This window comes from Myotis daubentonii, chromosome 11, assembly GCF_963259705.1.
Source record: "Myotis daubentonii chromosome 11, mMyoDau2.1, whole genome shotgun sequence".
NCBI lineage: Eukaryota > Metazoa > Chordata > Mammalia > Chiroptera > Vespertilionidae > Myotis > Myotis daubentonii.
In genome coordinates, this window is record NC_081850.1 from 40757988 (window position 1) to 40776836 (window position 18849).

The 18849-nt window shown below is 38.2% G+C and overlaps 1 protein-coding gene across 1 annotated transcript in view; it reads right to left on the reverse strand.

The window, feature by feature from the left end:
- ALDH1A1 (aldehyde dehydrogenase 1 family member A1) overlaps nucleotides 1-16970 on the reverse strand; it is a 49343-nt gene extending 32373 nt beyond the window's left edge. Inside the window, exons 1-2 of the mRNA XM_059656910.1 lie at nucleotides 16815-16970; nucleotides 3451-3555 (exon numbers count right to left, since the gene is read on the reverse strand). Coding sequence (XP_059512893.1) covers nucleotides 3451-3555; nucleotides 16815-16880 — 171 coding nt within the window. The 5' untranslated portion in view covers nucleotides 16881-16970. The remainder of the gene's footprint in view (nucleotides 1-3450; nucleotides 3556-16814) is intronic.
- Between the last annotated feature and the right edge of the window lie 1879 nt (nucleotides 16971-18849).

The following is an 18849-nucleotide window of genomic DNA, read 5'->3' on the forward strand; positions in this document are numbered from 1 at the left end:
TTTTATAAAGATGCTCCTTATATAAATAATTTGCTTATATTGACATGTAAATAATAAATCATATTTTAATTGATTTAATTATATAACAAAACTTTTACATTAAATGAAACTATTAGATATAAAAGTATTCATTTTTTAAAGGCCAGGACTAGCATTTCTTGGATTTTTATTCTAGGGCTAACATTTTTCAAGGTCATAATTTTTTAATTAAGCCGAACACAATTTGGTACATGAAAGTCAAATTTGCTACCATTTTTACTGCACAGGGTTTAAAATGTTCCTTTTTAGAGGGAAGGGGCCAAAGCTCAATGTGTGAACATAACGCAAATGATGATGAAATAGCAAGTGCCTTGTCAACATAGTTACAGAAGGATGACACTCGCAGGCTGTGCATTTCTATGCTGAACTCATTCAGATTTGGAGAAAATAGCTACCCGATCAGTTTCACTTTTACACCTGTCATCGCACTTACTTTAATGGACATTTACTTTTATCCCCAGCAATTATTTGTCACGTCACGCTTTAGTATTAAAAGCGGTTTTCAGTATTAGTCAGTGTAGCCTAAAAGAGCCACTGAAGGGAAAAGAAAACAGTTCCCACCCACATCTGTGCTTTGCTGTGTAACCTCCGTTTGTTCTTGCCCCTCCTCCTTTCTTTATAATGCCATTGAAAGGCAGTATGTAGCCCATTGTTAATTCCCTTCTACTCATCAATTAAATCCTTAAACCCTCTTGGCTCATTATCTGAAAAGTCAGTTCCAGTATGTTAGGTTTACTCTACGTAATTTAGCAGATTTCTACCTTTGGCTAAGCAATGAATGTTAGGAGTTACTATACATTTTTTTTTATCACCAAAATTGTGAAAACAGGAATAATTACTTAAAAAGAAATATTAGTAGTTCATTCTAAAAGAGAATGCGATGACAAGCGTGCTGGATGTTAAGCAAACAGTGGCCAACCATGAGCATTTTATATCATAAACAATTTCACTTGCGTGTCAAGTATCCAGCCAACATGATCAGCACCATGGCCTGATGTGAAGCTTTGCTGGAGGCGAATGAGTGCCCTTGATCTACACTTGCACAGATTTTCTGCTCTCCTATGAGTAGGAGTAGTCGTCAATAAATGCAAAGCAAATAAATGACAAATATTTCTGAAGCTTCAGGTATGATCATCAGTTCCCCTCACTGCACTTGAGGAAGAGAGTAAATTCCACCAACAATGCCAAGAAGACCTCAGATCGCCTGATGAGATTTCCACTGGCACTCCAGGCTCAGGTTTGTTTTACTGGTGAAACGAAACCTGAAAGCCAGTACGTAGCAAAGCAAAATGTCCAGGCCCTAGAGCTAAAGCATCGAGATTCTTTTTCTTTTGTTACTTGCAACCTGCAAACAGCTCTACCGTGTCCCTCGAGTGGCATTTGTACCTCTAGAGCAGTGGTTCTCAACCTTCTGGCCCTTTAAATACAGTTCCTCATGTTGTGACCCAACCATAAAATTACTTTCGTTGCTACTTCATAACTGTAATGTTGCTACTGTTATGAATCGTAATGTAAATATCTGATATGCAGGATGGTCTTAGGCGACCCCTGGTGAAAGGGTCGTTTGACCGCCAAAGGGGTCACGACCCACGGGTTGAGAATGGCTGCTCTAGAGAGAAAGAGTAGACAGCTGTCAAGGGCTCCACTGTGCCCTTACCTAGCTAGACCTTTCTTACTTTTATCACCTCCCGAGTGTTGACAGAGCCACTCAAACCACGAGGCGACATTTGAGGTAATGGAGTTCTGTGCACATCTCTGGAAGTCTCTGATAGAAACTATGCTTCTTCGTTGAATGTGAAGAATAATTTTTTTTTTCTGATTTCTGGGAATGGTTCACAGGACACAGACTTATGGGTCTACTAGAATATGTCACCAGGAGTCATCGTAATGCCGGTGCCTGAGTTTGGTCTTATAACATTTCTTAGAGGGGCAAAGTGATTATCACAGCAGTTTCCAATCATCAATTTTCTTACCTGTCAATGTCCATGCACCTTACTAAATGCGAACACTTGAGAAGAGATACAAGGTGTTAATACCTTAGATCAGGTTCTTAAAGTGTATTCCCCCACCTTGACCCCAGCCAGCAACATCGGCATCACCTGAGAAATGGTCAGAAATACCAATTCTCAGGACAGCAATCTCCCCATTTTACCCAAAAAGGAACAGAAGTTCAAACAAGGTAAATGTAAAAGTGGGACTTCTTACTACAGAAGATGATTTAAACTGGGTCCTGAGGACTGCACTGTGCTGCGGCACAGTGGCAGTGAACAGCACATGTTCGGGGGATGGTACTGAACATGATGAAGCTGAAACTCTTAGGTTAAGGGGGGTGCGGTGGGGGGGGCTGGGATGGAGGCCAGAAACAAGCGTTTGTTTTCCCTCCCACCCCACCTCCGAGACAGGAAAAAGCCCTTGAAGAATTTATGCATGGATAACTCCAGCATATAGAGAAAGTGAACTCTGAAAGCAGTTGACATGTGTCTCCATTCTATTCTGCTTCTACTTCTTAAGCTGTTGACCCCTCTGACTAAACTCTGCACTCTTGCCCCTAAAGGCATGGGTCTTAACTTGTACTGCTAATACTGCAACCTGAGTCCAGGGCCCTCCCTAAACCCAGAGGAGCCCCTCAGGTCTATCGCTACCTTGGAATAGGCCTGCAAGATTGAATACCATGAAATTAGTGATCTCATTGATTGGGAAGAAGGAAATGACAGAATGAAGACTCCACAGGAACATGTGACTGCTACAGTGATAGAATGGGACATGTCATGAATGCTATTATCCTGGGGTTTTGCTGACTACATCTCCCAGTGGTATTTTCATGCAGCAACAAAACATTTTTTTACCGTTTTATAGCTCACATGACAGAGATTTAAATCTTGACCACATCTGGACAATGCAAGACCAGAAAATCATTTCTTTCTTTTTTCTTCTTCTTCTTCATTTTGATTTTTTTTTTTTTACAATATACAAAATAAATCTCAGAAAATCATTTCAAATTAGACTGTGAACTCAAACACTTTTTAAGGTACGTGTTCAGCTAAAAAAAAAATCTGAAGGCTTTTACTCTCTGCACTCCCCAGGCTATTTAATTTACCCTGTGTAATTATTTGTAATAATTACAAGGTAAGGCAGTAGCCTTGCCAGTCACAAGTTCTGGGATCAAAGGACAACATGTGAATGCTGATTTCATCATTTATGAACAATGTCCCCTTGAGTAATTTATTCAACCTTTATATTCTGCTATTACATCATCATTTGTAAACATGAGTAAAAAGAGTACCTTCCCAGAGACTGGCCCCAGAAACCATATTTTCATGACATGTCTACTTGAACTTGAAATGGTGCTTGTGGCTCATGAAAACATGCAAAAAATTTGGCATACAATGAAACTAGTTTTAGGAAACTCACCTGATCTCCTTCTTCTACCTCACAGAGTTTCTCCTCCGTTGCAGGATTAAAGACAGGAAATTTCTTGCCACTCACTGAATTATGCCATTCATTGTTTATGAAGATCTGTAGAGAGGAAGAGAAAATAGACAAACAGGCATTTAAATATTCAGCAAATTTGATTTTTTAAAATTAAATATATTTTTTATTGATTTCAGAGAAGGGAGAGGGAGAGAGACAAATATCAATGATGACAGAGAATCACTGATCAGCTGCCTCCTGTATGGGCCCCACTGAGAGGATTGAGCCCACAACCAGGCATGGGCCCTGACCAGAATCCAACCATGACCTCCTGGTCCATAGGTCGATGTTCAACCACTGAGCCACACCAGCTGGGCTTAACCTCCGTACTCTTGAATAAACAATTTAAAACTGAATTAAAGAACCTAGAAGCCAATAACTACACATTACCGAGACCTATAATATTCTGTACTATGATATTTGTGCACCCATTTAAAATAAATAAACAAGGGGGAGGAGAAGCCTTATTTGCCTGTTGACATCAATATAATTATTCATATGACAAAACAGCATCAATCTATGTATTTGGAGGCATTCAAAAGAACTGTAGTGCTAGCCCTGGAATTGACAAGAAAATGATGTAAGCACGAATACATAAAGGGGATGGGGATGAAAAGCAGTTCAGATGAACAGACTAGATGTGCAAAGACACCTATCTGGAGGTACAGGAAAGATAGATGTATCAAGAAAATTCTTGTTTCTCTGGTAGGGATATGGAATACAGATGAGGACCATGAAATTCCTATTGTCCTTCATGAAGAATAAAAGACACTGGCATCTTATTTCAACTTGAAGCAAAATAAATTGAGATTAAAATACTGACTTGCCCAACGTCTTTTAGAATGAATCAGCATTCTAGCTATCAAACACACATTTTATAGAATCCTGTAATTACTCTTAAAGAGTATTTTCTTTTATGCATCTCTAGCCCTTACCTTTGTATTTTTTCCCCAAGGGATGGCTGGGAAAGACCTTAATCAAAGTGTCCCAAATTCAGCTCACAGTCATCTCTAGCTTTATGCTGCTCTTAACTCAAATTAAGCTCTAAAATGTGCTCAAGTACATTCATATCTCTCTCTCTCTCTCTCTCTCTCTCTCTCTCTCTCTCTCTCTCTCTCTCTCTCTCTCATATATATACTTTCCCTCTCCTGTTAATGAGAAGCACAATTCGTAATCATCCTTTTGGATGACTTTGTTCTATACTATCATAAAGAAACTTACTTACTTTGTTCTCCCTACCGCCCCCCTCCAACTTCTAACTAAAATTTAATTTAATTTTCACCCAGTTATCATAATCTTCTGAAATCAGCCTAGTTCAGATTTTGTCCCCTCCTCAGAACATTTAGGTGGTTCTTGTTTACAAATTCCTTAGCATGATAATAAGGTGGCTTATGACCTCACTTTTCCAACCCTTTGTCCTATTATTTCCTCAGTTTACCTTTGTTTCAGCCTCCTTTTGCTGTCTCAAGTACCATGCCCTTAGGCTCCACACACCTTTTATGCATGCTGTTTCTCAGGTGGAGTTTTACTCTTCTCTTGTACTCATACCTCAACTTGTCCTAAAAATGTCATCAACTCATGAAGATTTTACTAGTTCCACTTGGATTTAACCTCTTTTTTCCCCTCTAACATAGTGTCTTAGTATCCTATTAAATTACTTATTATGTTCTGCTTTGTGTTAAAGTTAGAATCTACATATCAGCTCATCTAATTCCAAACAAAAAAACTAAAGACATCATGGTACTTGCCTAGATTTTTTAGCCAGTCTGCAAAATTTGCATCAAATTCATTTCTAAATTTTTAATTTTCCCTTACTTCTACCCTAAAGATAGTATGACCTCTTTAGACTTTATAGCTTTTAAACTAAGAGCACAAGTCTCACCCTGTCAGAGACATACCCAGAATTCCATCCTTCTACTGTATAATTTCATGAAAAAAACAAATAAAAACGAGATATAGAATTAATTATATTTTGTTGGTCCTGTGGTGTGAATACTTATAAAAACTTTAATATCATCTCTTGTGACCAAATTTAGATATTTTTTTTGCAGCTTGAGCTCTTAAGCTACTTGCAGAGTATAACTTGGCCTTTTTGGGCTCTGAAACTGCCTGAAGTCAGATCCCAACCGCCAACCCCAGGGCTCCCTCCAACACCCCATGCCTCTACTGATTGTACTGTTTGATAAATTGTAGTCCTTGCTTCGTTGTTAAATAATACTCCTTGTACTGTAATTGTGTGATCAAAGAGAGCTCTTGTCTATAGGCCTGGGCCAAAACTAGGACTTGATAAATGGTTAATCATATATTACCCATTGTTCTCACCTCACAACTTCACTTGCTAGATCACTGAGTCACTGAAAGTCCAGTTGCCCCCACCAATCAAAAAGCACATGATGGAAGTTTATGATCTTTTCCCCCAGCAACCCATCTCTTTGATCATCAGCTCCTTGCAACTTTTGCCTTTATAAACCCTGTCCTATCCCCTCCATTTTGGAACATTTTCTTGGTTCATACCAAGGGCTATGTTTCCCAGTTTGCAAATTGTTACCTGAATAAATTCTCTGTACCTTTCTTTAAAAAGATATCTCCAGCCCTAGCCAGTTTGTCTCAGTAGATAGAGCGCCAGCCTGTGGACTGAAGGGTCTTGAGTTTGATTCCGGTTAAGACACATGCCAGGCTTATGGCCTCAATCCCCAGTAGGGGGCGTGCAGGAGGCAGCCAATCAATGATTCTCTCTCATCACTGATGTTTCTCTCTCTCTCCGTCTCACTCCCTCTCTGAAACCAATTTAAAATATATATATGTGTGTGTGTGTGTGTGTGTGTGTGTATGTATATGTGTATATATGTATGTATGTATATATATATATATATATATATCTTCAGCCTGGCCAGTGTTGTACAGTGGTTGAGAATCATGGTTGGATTCTTGGTCAAAGCACATGCCTGGGTTGTGGCTCTATCCCCAGTAGGGGGCATGCAGGAGACAGCCGATCAATGATTCTCTCTCATCATTGATGTTTCTATCTCTCTCTTCCTCTCCCTTCCTCTCTGAAATCAATAAAATATAAAAAATGCACTCTCTCTTTAAAAAAAGATATTTCCAGATTTTGGTTTTCAGATGAAACTTTGCAGCTCATACTTGAGTCCCCCTAGGTCTGTGATAATTTGAAGTTTCAAGTTCTCAATAATACATCTCTTGATGTATTATAGCTTATTTTACTGTTGTATCTAAGCTATGTCTGAAAAACCCAGTTCAAATGAAAGTCAGTGAATGTTTTATAAATGAGAATTAACCTAAAATAAGGACACAAGTTTATCTAGCAGCCTCAGGCAGCTAATGAGACCAACGATGACCCCAAATTACCAGCAACTGCTCTGCATTATTCAGTTTTAACCTTTCATATAGGAGGACGCTGTGAGCTCAACTTTTGTTTGAATTTGTGTTTATATTCACATAATCCAAATGGTCACTTTTTTTTTTCCTCCAGAAAAGTGTTTATCAAGTACTGAGTAAACACCTGTCTCATTATTTGGAAGGTACAAGGGGAAAATGAGAGATGAGTGAGACATGAGGAGGCTCATGATTTATGAAGAGAGTGCATTTATATCAAGATCAGCTGGTAAAGAATTGAAGGTTGTGCAATAAAATCACCAAAGCAGTGCTTTTTAGTTAATAAATTGCAGAGCGGAACTCTGGGCAGAGAGGGACGTGGGCTAGAAGAATGCATCCTTGAGGGGTAGGATTGGATTGGTGGAAAAAGAAAAACAATGAGCAGAGGGAGGGGATGTGCTGAGATATTTGTAACAGTGAGGAGATTAGCCTGGGACCGAGAGCTCCAGTGGAAACAAGTCGGAGATAAGTTCTGACAGTGAAAATGAGGCCAGTTTGTGGTGGATCTTGCTCTCCAAAGGGAGAATTTGGACTCTATTCTGGCTATAATAAAGGAGTGACAGGATCAAATAAGTGTTTTTAGGAAACCTGATTTTAATGTCCCCAGGTGGATTTAAAGTAGAGCAAGCAGAGTCCTGATATTAGTTGAAATCATTTTAACATTCCAGGCTTGGGGACATGAGGCTTTAGAGTACCGTGACATAGCGCTATAGTCTGAAAATTATGAGTTGTATACATTCTCCCCCAAACAGAGGCCTTTCAGCATAACAACAGAACTCAGCACAAATAACGGCATGATCTGGTTGCTATAAAGATCAAGAATTGCATCATTCTTTTCCTTCCTCTGAGCTGTGGAGAATTAATTGGTAGGGTCGGTCTACCTTAATGATTTGGGGGGGGTGTGTGCAATTTTATTGGCTTTACATTTGACATTTGCTTCCATCTAACTGTGAGACCAAATGTTTTTTTAATAATCCTCCTTCCTGTGGTTTTATAAAATAGTTACAGTAGTCCCACTTACCTGCCAGGGATAATTTCCAAGACCCCCAGAGGAAGCTTAAAACTGTGGAGAGTACCAAGCCCTATATATACACTATGTTCTTTTCTATACATACATACATACCCATGATAAAGTTTTATTTATGTTAACCATAGTAAGAGATCAGCAACAACAACTAATAGAATAATTATACGAACACACTGGAATAAAACATATGTGAATGTGGTGTTATTAAGTAGAATAAGGGTTACTTGAATACAAACACTGTGACACTGTAACAGTCGATCTGATAACCCAGTGGGGCCCCGAAGTGACTAACAGGTGGGTGAGCATGTACTAATGGGTGGGGAGTGTCTACAGTGTGGAGATGCTGGACAAAGGGATGGTTTGGGATTGGGGTGGGACAGAGAAGGACTCAGAATGGCATGAAATTTAAAACTTATAAATTGTTTATTTCTGGAATTTTCCATTGAATATTTTTGGATGTGGTTGACAGAGGATAACTGAAATTGCAAAAAACAAAACCATGGATAAAGGAAAAGTACTGTATATGGAAAAATGTAGGTTAACAAATATTTATTACAATGATTATGACACCTATTTAGGCCTGTTGAACTGCACTCTCATTTCCCTCCCTTTGTTCATTTTCTATTTGTTATTTGCCTTTAGTAAGTTCAGAGGAGATGGAATCAGGCTGTAAAAAGAAAAAGAAAAAAAAAATTCTTGGGTCCTATTTAACCATTATATGTTCTAATTATGAATTTTGGAATCAGGATATATGTGAATAATGTATATAGATATATATTAAACCTCAACTGAAAGTTCACAATATTGATTGGAAATTGTGTCTATGCATTTGTACTTCAAGTGCTTCTTATATGGGGAAAGAATCAATGACAATGTTGAGGCAACTTAAAAATTGATTTTACTCTTACATTTTTTATATGTCATATTTTAGGGGATGTATCATATGACATTAGATTTTCAAAAGTGGCTGTTTTCTGAATGTATTTTAGTGTCCAAATCATACTTTAAAAAATATTTTCCAAGTAAAAAATTACTGTCTTAATGTGTTTGATATAAAGCTACAATTCTAAATTAATAAGTCCTTTCTTCAAAGTATTTCTGCCTTAGATCAAACTAAATTTGACTAATAAGCAAAACAAAACTCATTAGCCTTACAGGTTGAGAAAAGATTTTGGAACATGTTAGCTTTAGGATGAGAGAGCCCCTGACTCCCTCCAACAGATATTCAGGATGCCCTATATTCATAGTATCTCTGTTTCTTTGCATTGAATTTATTGGGGTGACATTGATTAATAAAATCATATAGGCTTTAGGCATTCAATTCTATAATACATCATCTGTATATTGTACTGTATGTTCACCACCCAGGTCAAGTCCCCTTCTGTCACCATTTATCTCCCTTTTACCCTCTCCTACCTCCCTCTATCCCCTTTCCCTCTGATAATCACCATGCTTTTATCTGGGTCTATGATTTTTATTTTTTTTATTTTTTGCTTAACCCCTTCACTTTTCCCACCTAGCCCTGCAAGTCACATCATCTCCAGGGGCTGGAACCAAGCCAGTGGCTCTAGATATTATAAGGGAAGTCAGTGCTTTCTTGGTGGCAGAGAGATTTCACAGATCACATATTAAATACCCAAAGTATTTCTCAAGGGTGAGAGAGGTGATGCGATTCCCCTTTTTATGTCACCTGTGAAAATATCCAAACCTGAGAGCCCCAGTCTCAGCGTGTGGAGTTGTTGTAAATGTACAGAGAGCGATGGGTTTTGTAAATGTGTAAACCTTTTCTCAGTTTAGGCACCAAATCCCTTCCCCTTTACCCCCAAAAATAACAAAACACAAAACTTTGGAAGAGGGGTAGAAAGAATGAGATGCAGGTTGAATAATTGGAGACTGAACAAAAGTCAGGTGGGGACGTTAAATATTTAAAAGAATCAAAGCTTCAAAGCTAGATTTCTGGCAACTACTTTCAATCCAAACCCTAAGGCAGCAAAGCAAAATGTTGAGACTCAGAGTAAAAAAAAAAAATCTAAAAGGAAATTAAGGAGGAAATAACAGATGGGAGGAAAATATTTAACTGCAGTAAAAGGAATGAAAACAAAACAAGAAAGTGACCAAAACAGAAGTAGGAGAAATACAAATTTCCTTTGATTTCTGTTTTATATTATAGTCTGACTTCAGTGACATAAGTGTACACTCTTACTTTCTTGTTTTAAAAACCTCTTCAGCCTTTTCAATGCTGGGGAATAGAAAAGCATTTCTGTTTTGAACCACATCTTCACCATGTCCCACAAATGACAAAAATCCCTATCAACAATTTCTGTACATCATATGTTCTCTGTATTAAAGAGGTAAAATAGAGAAGCACCAGCAAGTTCTATACATATTTAATAGTTAGCAATATCAAGACCCAATAGTATAATACTTACATATAAGCCTTCTTCCTGCTAAGGAAAATGCAAAATGTAGAGCCTAATTTAGTTGTTTGTTATTTATATTTCTTTGACTTTTAAGAAAGTATTGGGAGAGTATTGCAAATAGTAAGATAATGGGACTTAGGGTGGGAAGTACTTTGTTCAGGCAAAGTTTCAAGATCTGTGATAATTGTGCAGATTCTCAGCAAACAAATTTCCTTTAGCAAGTCCAACATTACAATAAAGGTACCAGGTAGATATGTAATATAAAAAATTAAAATAGCAAAATTCAGTCTATGTAATCAATGCCTCTATTTGTGGGAGCTTTAAATATGCACATGCACACACACATGCTCTTTTCTAATTTGCTTATTAGTAGTGGATTTTAATAAAATATTTAATTATAAAGCAATTATTACTCATGTTCTTTTGAACTTAGCTCTGTCTGTTGCCACTGACATCTGGTACATGTGTAATGTATCTGGCTGCAATTATAATAGCATCATGAAAACCCAAACCAACACCAGCATCACCCAAGCCAGACAATTGCTATTTAGAAACAACTGTGTCATCATTTTATCAATACCTGTATTCTCACGAGATTTCTTCATGCCTGTGTGTGTTATATCAGCCCGTGGATTACCCATGCCACTTCAGGGCATTTCCTTAACTTTGGGTTGCTCTTCAAATGCATTGCTACTTATTCTCTTTAAGGGTTTTTCTCACTCAACCCTCTCATTCCAGCAAGTAGGTAACAACAAATTCATTAGGCAAAGTCCAATTTAAAAGAACCTTGTGAACACCTGTAGTACTGAGAGTCCTTATGAAATGGGGATAATACCCTCTCTTAAGGTATGTATGACTTACTTTAGTATTTTTGTTAGATTTCTTGAAGCCAGGTAGGTGCCAGACAACAAAATATAACCAATAAAGAAAAAACAATTTGCCATCCTCAGAGATGAGCTAACATATCGCACTCATGAATGTTTATCTCCCGGGAGCAAAATTAATGGTAAGTTCCACCACTGGGCTGTGGCCATAATCTGATTCTTTTTTTTATTTTATTGATTTTTTACAGAGATAAAGGGAGAGGGGCAGAGAGTCAGAAACAACGATGAGAGAGAAACATCGATCAGCTGCCTCCTGCACACCCCTTCCTGGGGATGTGCTCGCAACCACGGTACATGCCCTTGACCGGAATCGAACCTGGGACTTTTCAGTCCTCAGGCCGACACTCTATCCACTGAGCCAAACCGGTTAGGGCCATAATCTAATTCTTGTTGGACTCAGACACTTTTTGAAAGGGAAGGAAAGTAATTCTAACCTGAGTGTGAGTGACTCTCTGTCTGAAACAGGGAGTCAGGTCCGTAAGGAACTAGAATGGTGGTCACTGTAGATAAAGTTATAAAGTTCACCCAAAACTTTTAGACTGTTGTTGCTGGTCAACAGACCTAGCTTGAGTAGCAACAGTAAAGCCTGGAAGTCTGTTAGAAATACAGAATCTCATATGTATCTCAGCTCAGGCCTACAGAATCAATCTGCATTTCAACAAGATCCCTAAGTGATTCACTGGCACATTCAAATACAAGAAGTACTACTCTAGAGTAACTTCTCTCTATTGGTCCACCCGTTTGGGGGTGTACCACTCAAGTCATTCCTCTCCCTTATCATCCAAATTTCAGTTCTCACAATCAGAGTAAAGAAGGCACTTGTTAGAGACAATCCAGTGAGATACAATACTGTTTTTAGTGCTCAGAGGAAATAAAACAAAATCATGTGGGAACGTATTGAATCTTAAATGAGAAGATTCAGAATTCATCTTATTCTGTCTTTGCCACTTAAGAGCTATATGACCTTTAGCAAACCACTTAAGCTCTCTGAGCTCTGGTACCTAAGCTTTAACATGGGAGACTAGTAACATCTTCTCTAGCTCCGTTCCAGTGCTCAATTATGAACCTCAAACGACATCAATAGATAAAAGCCGCTTTGAACTGTGCCTAGAAATTCAAGTATTCATTCCACTTATATTGGGAATGGAATAACTTTAGAATTCTAGGAATTATCTTGGAAAGAGGAGGGTTAAGACTAAGTAGATAATAAGTGCTGGGCACTTTCTACAAATTACCTTCCTTAATTCTCACAGCCACTTTCCAAGGCAGTCATTATTATTCCCAATTTACAGACAGGCCAACCGAAACTCAGAGAGATTAGAAGCCTGGCCAGCGTCATATCGTAAATAAGTGGAAGACCTGGAAATCGAAGCTGAGTTTATCTTGTTAAGCCACTACACCTTGCAGCCATACAGCTATTTGTTCAACTGCTTCCAAATAAAAAGCAAACAAAAAATATTGCTTCAGTCAGATGCGAGTTAAAAGGAGCTCCCAAATGAGGACAGGGCCACTGCACAATCAGCTTTGTCTTGAACATAAGCCCTGTCCTGTTTTAAGCACTCCCCAGTGGTTTCCCTTAAATAAAATCCACCAGGCAATCTGGCCACAGCCTCTGTCCCCTCTCACCCATTCTCTCCTTTCCTCACTTTACTCCACCACATTCGCCTTTTGAACAGACCAAGCTCTTCTTCACGGGATCTTTGCCTGTGCTGTTAGCTCTAGATCTTTGTTTGCCCCCACCCTCCAGAGCCACCTTATCCTCTGCATGTCTCAGGTTCACCTTAACTGTGCTTTCCTTTAACAGACCTCTAAAACCTCATCGAAAAGAAGCTCTTCCTCTCACATTCTCTCAGCTTCTTATTTTCTTCTTTCTAACATTTATAATTTGTGATTAAATTATTCACTTATTTTCTTCCGCATACCATACCACACACCCTCCAAGAATATAAGCTCCATGAGGCAAGAATTAGTCTTCTTGTACCATAAGACTTCACACAAAGCAGTCATTCAATGACGTTAAATAAAGAAAAGGGAAAATGGAAGAAATGGTGAAGAGGAAGGGGTATTTAAACATGTATGTGCCTGAATTTCTTTGTTGTAAGAATTTATAAGGACATAATGGAGCCTAGCTTCATAATATTCAATGATTCATAACTTTTCTCTATTAAAAACATATCTTTTGGATGAAAGCTCCAGTTTCAAAAACTTCAAATGGACTTTAGATTATTTTGGGAAAGAAAACATTTATTTCTTGCTCTTGGTGGACTGAGAGCAATTATTTAGCATATTTTGGGAAAGAAAACATTTATTTCTTCCTCCTGGGAACAGCTGAGCAGCAACTGGAGAGACTCATGGTCATGTCCCCTTCAGTAGTTGGGGATGAACAAGTGAACAGGACAGGATTCCAACAGCTCCATGCCCCAAAGCAGTGACGCTGATCTTAGGGAAGTCACTTGGTGTGAGGGCTCAGGCTATTAGCAGTCAACGTTTAGTTTTGATTCCTGAAATCCTGGATAAATCCTTGGAACTTTGCTCCAATGTGATCCTTGCAGCCATACAGCTATTTGTTCAACTGCTTCCAAATAAAAAGCAAACAAAAATAATGACTGCCTTGGAAAGTGGCTGTGAGAATTAAGGGAGGTGGGGCATGACTGTGTAAGAAAGGGTGACAAAAAGACTAGAAGAAAAGGAGAAACAGCTCTAGGAAAGGCAGAGTAAAAAGAAATTCTAGAGAACTGAAAAAAAGTCAGAAAAATAAATAGGACGAGGGTAGCTAATATTAATCAGTCACTTTCCATGTGCCAGGTACTATTTCAAGTGGTTTATGTGCATTAAACTCATTTAATGCTTTCATCCACCTTAGGAAAGTGGTACCTTTATTATTCCCATTTTACACAAAAAGAAACCGAGGCAGAGAGAGGTAATATAGTTTGCCCAGTGATCACATAACTTTCAAAGAAGGTCTTCATTTAAAGGCTCAATAAAACGGGTGAGTTGGCAGACGTATGATTCATTTAGAGTTGGAAAGGGGATAAATGAGGATAGAGATGGGATTCGAGTTTATGTGGATTTATAATGATGTTATTGAGGTTTTAAATTCCAAAAAACCTTTGTATCATTTTAGAAAGTTATTCTTAACTCTGATCTCTGTTTTATCCACCCCATCAAAAAGCTAATCAGACTGTACTAGAGAATAAGTCATAAAAAAGATATGCAACAATGACTTCTTTTGTTTAGGGAAAAGCAGCCTCAAGCTTGAGAGTATGTTGTTCTACTTCTACCATATTTGTAATAATTTTTTTGCTATCCAACCCTGCTTGTCTATTCCCTCCACCTTGCCCCAGAGACCAATATACTTCTAGTGATAATAAAGAAGGGCATTAACATAGGAAGAGAAAAATAATTCAGAGGTTCGGGGCTGGCCACAGAAGGTACTTTCTCAGACACTATAAAATCCTTGTTTACTTGGTTTGTAACCAGGAAACTTAGTTAATAACCTTCATTTTTTCAACTCCTCTTGCAAGTGCAAATCCAATACAATTCTTTGGTGGGGCACAGTAAAAAGAAAATGCAAAGGCATTTGAAAAAGCTCACCCATTTAGATTTAATTACATACATAACTGGTGTCCTCCCAAGTGTGAAAATGCTGTAACCAATAAATCAGACAATAAAATGCTATCTGAGCAGAACAGATTTATTGAGAAGATGTGTGAGCAATCAAAATTCACTGACTTGCATTGGGTATTTTTACCCAGAAAAGTTTTTAGATGCAAGAGCAAATCCTGCTCGTTGAATCTTGCCTTCTTTTGAACACTTAGGTCAGTCATGTTCCCTAAAGGGGTGTTCTTGTGCAATGACTTTGAAGAGAGCAGATTTCCATCTTAAAAACTGCTCTGTGTTAAAGAATTACTAGATCTGTGTTTGTATGTTAGATTTTCATGACCATCTCGTTCGTCTAATACTGTTTCTTACATGCTTAATTAATAACTACTAACTGAAGCTTCATTTAGTAGGAAGAGTATTTTAGATTAAAGTTTCCTTGAGATGTACAAGGAGGCTACAAACTTCTGCAAAGCTCAATTTTTAAAAATGAGACATTCAGACTACCAAATATCTCCCCTAATCAGCATAGTAATAAAAATAGACTCTTTGTAACATTAAAACATTGCCAGTGATTCTGATCTTTATGAAACCCATTTTTTTTTCAGTGTGCCTTGGATTGAAATTTCTTGTGAATGAACCAAGTTGGAGTAAGAAATGTGGGAAGGCTCAAGTCTCAAGTCTTGTCATCTTTTGGGCATACTTTTGCCAAGTGTAAATTGTTGGAGGGTATAGACTCACCACATTTTAATGCTCCCATTTGGAATAAAATTAAATGAAAAAAAAGTTTCTCCTTTTAATAAAACCTTGTGAAAATAATGCATTAATACACTTTATAGCTGTTGGTCAATCGTGTTAAAGGCACAATCTGATCTCTGCAGACTTGTTCCTAAGGAAAAGAGCCAGTCAGCGGAGCCACTTCCTCATTTTTTGTACGTGTACAGATGAAAATGACCTTAGGATTCACAAAATCATCCATGGTTACAAGTAAGGAAATAAAACATGTAAATAATAGTGAGGCTTTTACTTTATCATTAAATTATAATGCTCTTGGGTGGTTTTTTTTTTTTTCATTGACTGATTCAGAAAGCAAAAATGGCTCTGCTTGAGTTGAAATACTTCCTTTCTTCCCTTACTTTCTCCATCACAACATAAAGCTAAAGAATTTTGCTTAGACTGGCATTGTTTTTCTATTTCTTTTATTTGTTTGGGAGTTCTAGGCTCTGACAGGAGAGCTGGCATCTGACTGTGAAACAGGCTAAGTTTCTTGACTGACTCAAACAAGATCCATTTCCTTATTCTCCCTAGCTGTGGATTTTTAAGTTTGGATCAGACTCCTGCCCTTGTTTCTCTCTGTATCTATCAGCTAACAAGTACACATCTGCTCCGATGGCAACACACTTTGCTGAAGAAATAAATAAGAATGCCTTCTTTCCCCAAATATGTTGAATAATGCAAGTCCATTTGAAGTTTTTGAAAGAGGAGCTTTTATTAAATTTATTCAGTACTCAGATTTAAGGTCCTTCGATTTTGACACTCATTAACCATATAGACAGATCATGTTACTTCAGCAGGCCGTTTCTCTTTTTTGTTTTGTTTTTATAAATCATTTCCCACTGTTTGTCTCCTTTCAGTTTCTCTAGCAACTATATGTTCTCTTATACATGCTGGGCTAGTCTGAAGTTAATAGAACTGCTTAGTAAAGTCCACTGTATCCCAACACAAGAACCTTTCATGCAGAAGAGAATGCCTTTCCTTAAAAATACTTTTAAGAAATACATATATGAAAAGTGGCCCGATGTGATTTGGAATTCAATAGTTGATCAAGACACTGAACTCAGAACTGCATTTTGCAAGCCTTTCATTTTTGTATTTGCCAAGGGCCTCTTTACACAAGTTACTTAAATTGACCTTTTATGCTTTAAACAAATGTGGTTTCTAGAAACCCGAGGCAAAGCAGCAAACATAAATTGTACTGACCTTCGTATATTGAAACTTCAAATTGGTGAGTGGGGCAGGTAAGTCTGGCATGCCTGAGGACGACATTTCTGGTTCAGCTCCTGAAATACAGGTGACAGGCTCAGCGATTTAGTTCTGATAGAGCACTTGGCTTTATTTGTTCCTTTTTATCTGCACAGGCTAAGGTTTATTTGCATACTGGGATATGATTGGATGAACAAACCCGGAGCAAAAAGAAAATGACACTACTTATTTGTAACACCTAGTGCAGGAAGCCCTTGACTTTTTAAAGTTAAATCCTTAAGAAACCAGCGCTCCAGCCCTGCAGCCGCATCTGGAGACGGGCACTATTTGCAGATGAATTAATTTACAAAGTCCAAACCTGTGGGAAGAGTTCTCAGCGCAGCTGTTCTGGCCACTAAGGCCAGTTATTATTTTTTTGGCTTCTCATGCTCTTTATGCTCCTGTGAAACTTTCCGTTCTCTGACAGACTTGGAATCAGAGGATTTGAGGATTGAGAGTCTAAACCGGCACTTGCTCTCAGCACAAGCTGGTGAGGAGAGGACCCTGGCCAGGTGTCTTCAGGTCAATGTTGTCAGGGAGAAAGGGTGCTGTTTGGGGAAGAAAGGCCCTCTATGTAGACCCTATCCCAAGTCAGCTTTAAAAACAATTATACCAATCAAGTGAATTTTAACTGCTGGGGAAGTAGACCTACTGTCATTTCAGAAGCTCTAAATTATCTTCATTTTACATATGGGAACAGAAAAATCTGCAGGATTTTTAGGGAACTCAGAGTGTGCTGTCTGTCATACAAGGTCACCACAGCAGCCATATGGTCTGTAAAAACTCACTGAAAATGAAAGTAACCTCTGATTCTGGAAGTTGACTATATTTATCAATCATTGATCCAGGCAATTGTACAAGGAGTAAACATAAACAGGACTTTCACATAACTCAAGTTCTTAAAATTAATAGTTCAAACTGGAAACATTAAAAAAAGGGACACATTTTTTTAACTGTACTACCCCCGTTTTAAGTACAATACTTAATTGTTTACAGTAGGAAGAGACAGAAAACTTTGGATGCTCTCAATTCTGATTACTAAGAATTCAGGGGTGTTTTTTTTTGTTTTGTTTTCTCCAGTGAAAATTGCCAGCTCCCCCAAATATGGGATTTTGGTAGGGAAACATAGGCTCATTGACTAGTTACTCTTAACCAGGTGCTGCAGCCTTGCTTGCTCTTTCCATCCTTACTTGGTTTTCCATTTTACAGACAGACAGAGGGTAACTTGTTTGCTTATGATCACAGACGTAGTAAGTACAAGACAAGAATTTCATTTCCCAGAGAATTGGCTGTTTTGATTCTCAAAGGGAAGAGTCACCCTCACAGGCACTTAAACTTGGCCTTTTATTCATTTAAGACAGGAGCCAGAAAACTTTTTCTGGGAAGGGACAGATAATATATTTAGCTTCCTAGGCGAGATAGTTTCTGTTGTAACTTACTTAGAGTCTGCATGAAAGAGACTATAGGCAATAGATACATTAATGGCTGTAGATTTTTTCAATACGATTTTATTTACAAAAAAGGGAGGCAGGCCAGACCTGCTGCATGGTCCAGCCCCCTAGATCTTAAGGCAACTGTCCCCAGGGCTCTTGCCTCCTGTGCCTCATGCTTGAAGACCAAATAGAACCTTCTGTGTCATTTCAACATTTTTTCTCTTTCTCCCTCTCTTGCTCTCAATTTCTTTCTTCTTCCTTTTTGGAAAATTGAATTGTTTTCTCTTTTAAAAATGTGTTTTGAGTTAAATGCACAATTACACAACAGCTGTTACATAACTTGCGGATTGGTGCTCCAGCCATGCCCAGACAGCTGTGTTTTGCTGCTTTCTTCTGCTCTCAGTCTAACAGTTGTTTGTGGATTCAAACACTGGTTTATTTGATGTCCAGGCAGTGAAAGCTCAAAGCTTTATAACACACTTGGCATGTCATCTCACTACTCATACACTCATCCTTGATCATATTTTATTGAAGAATTACATAAGAACAGGTCCTTTTAT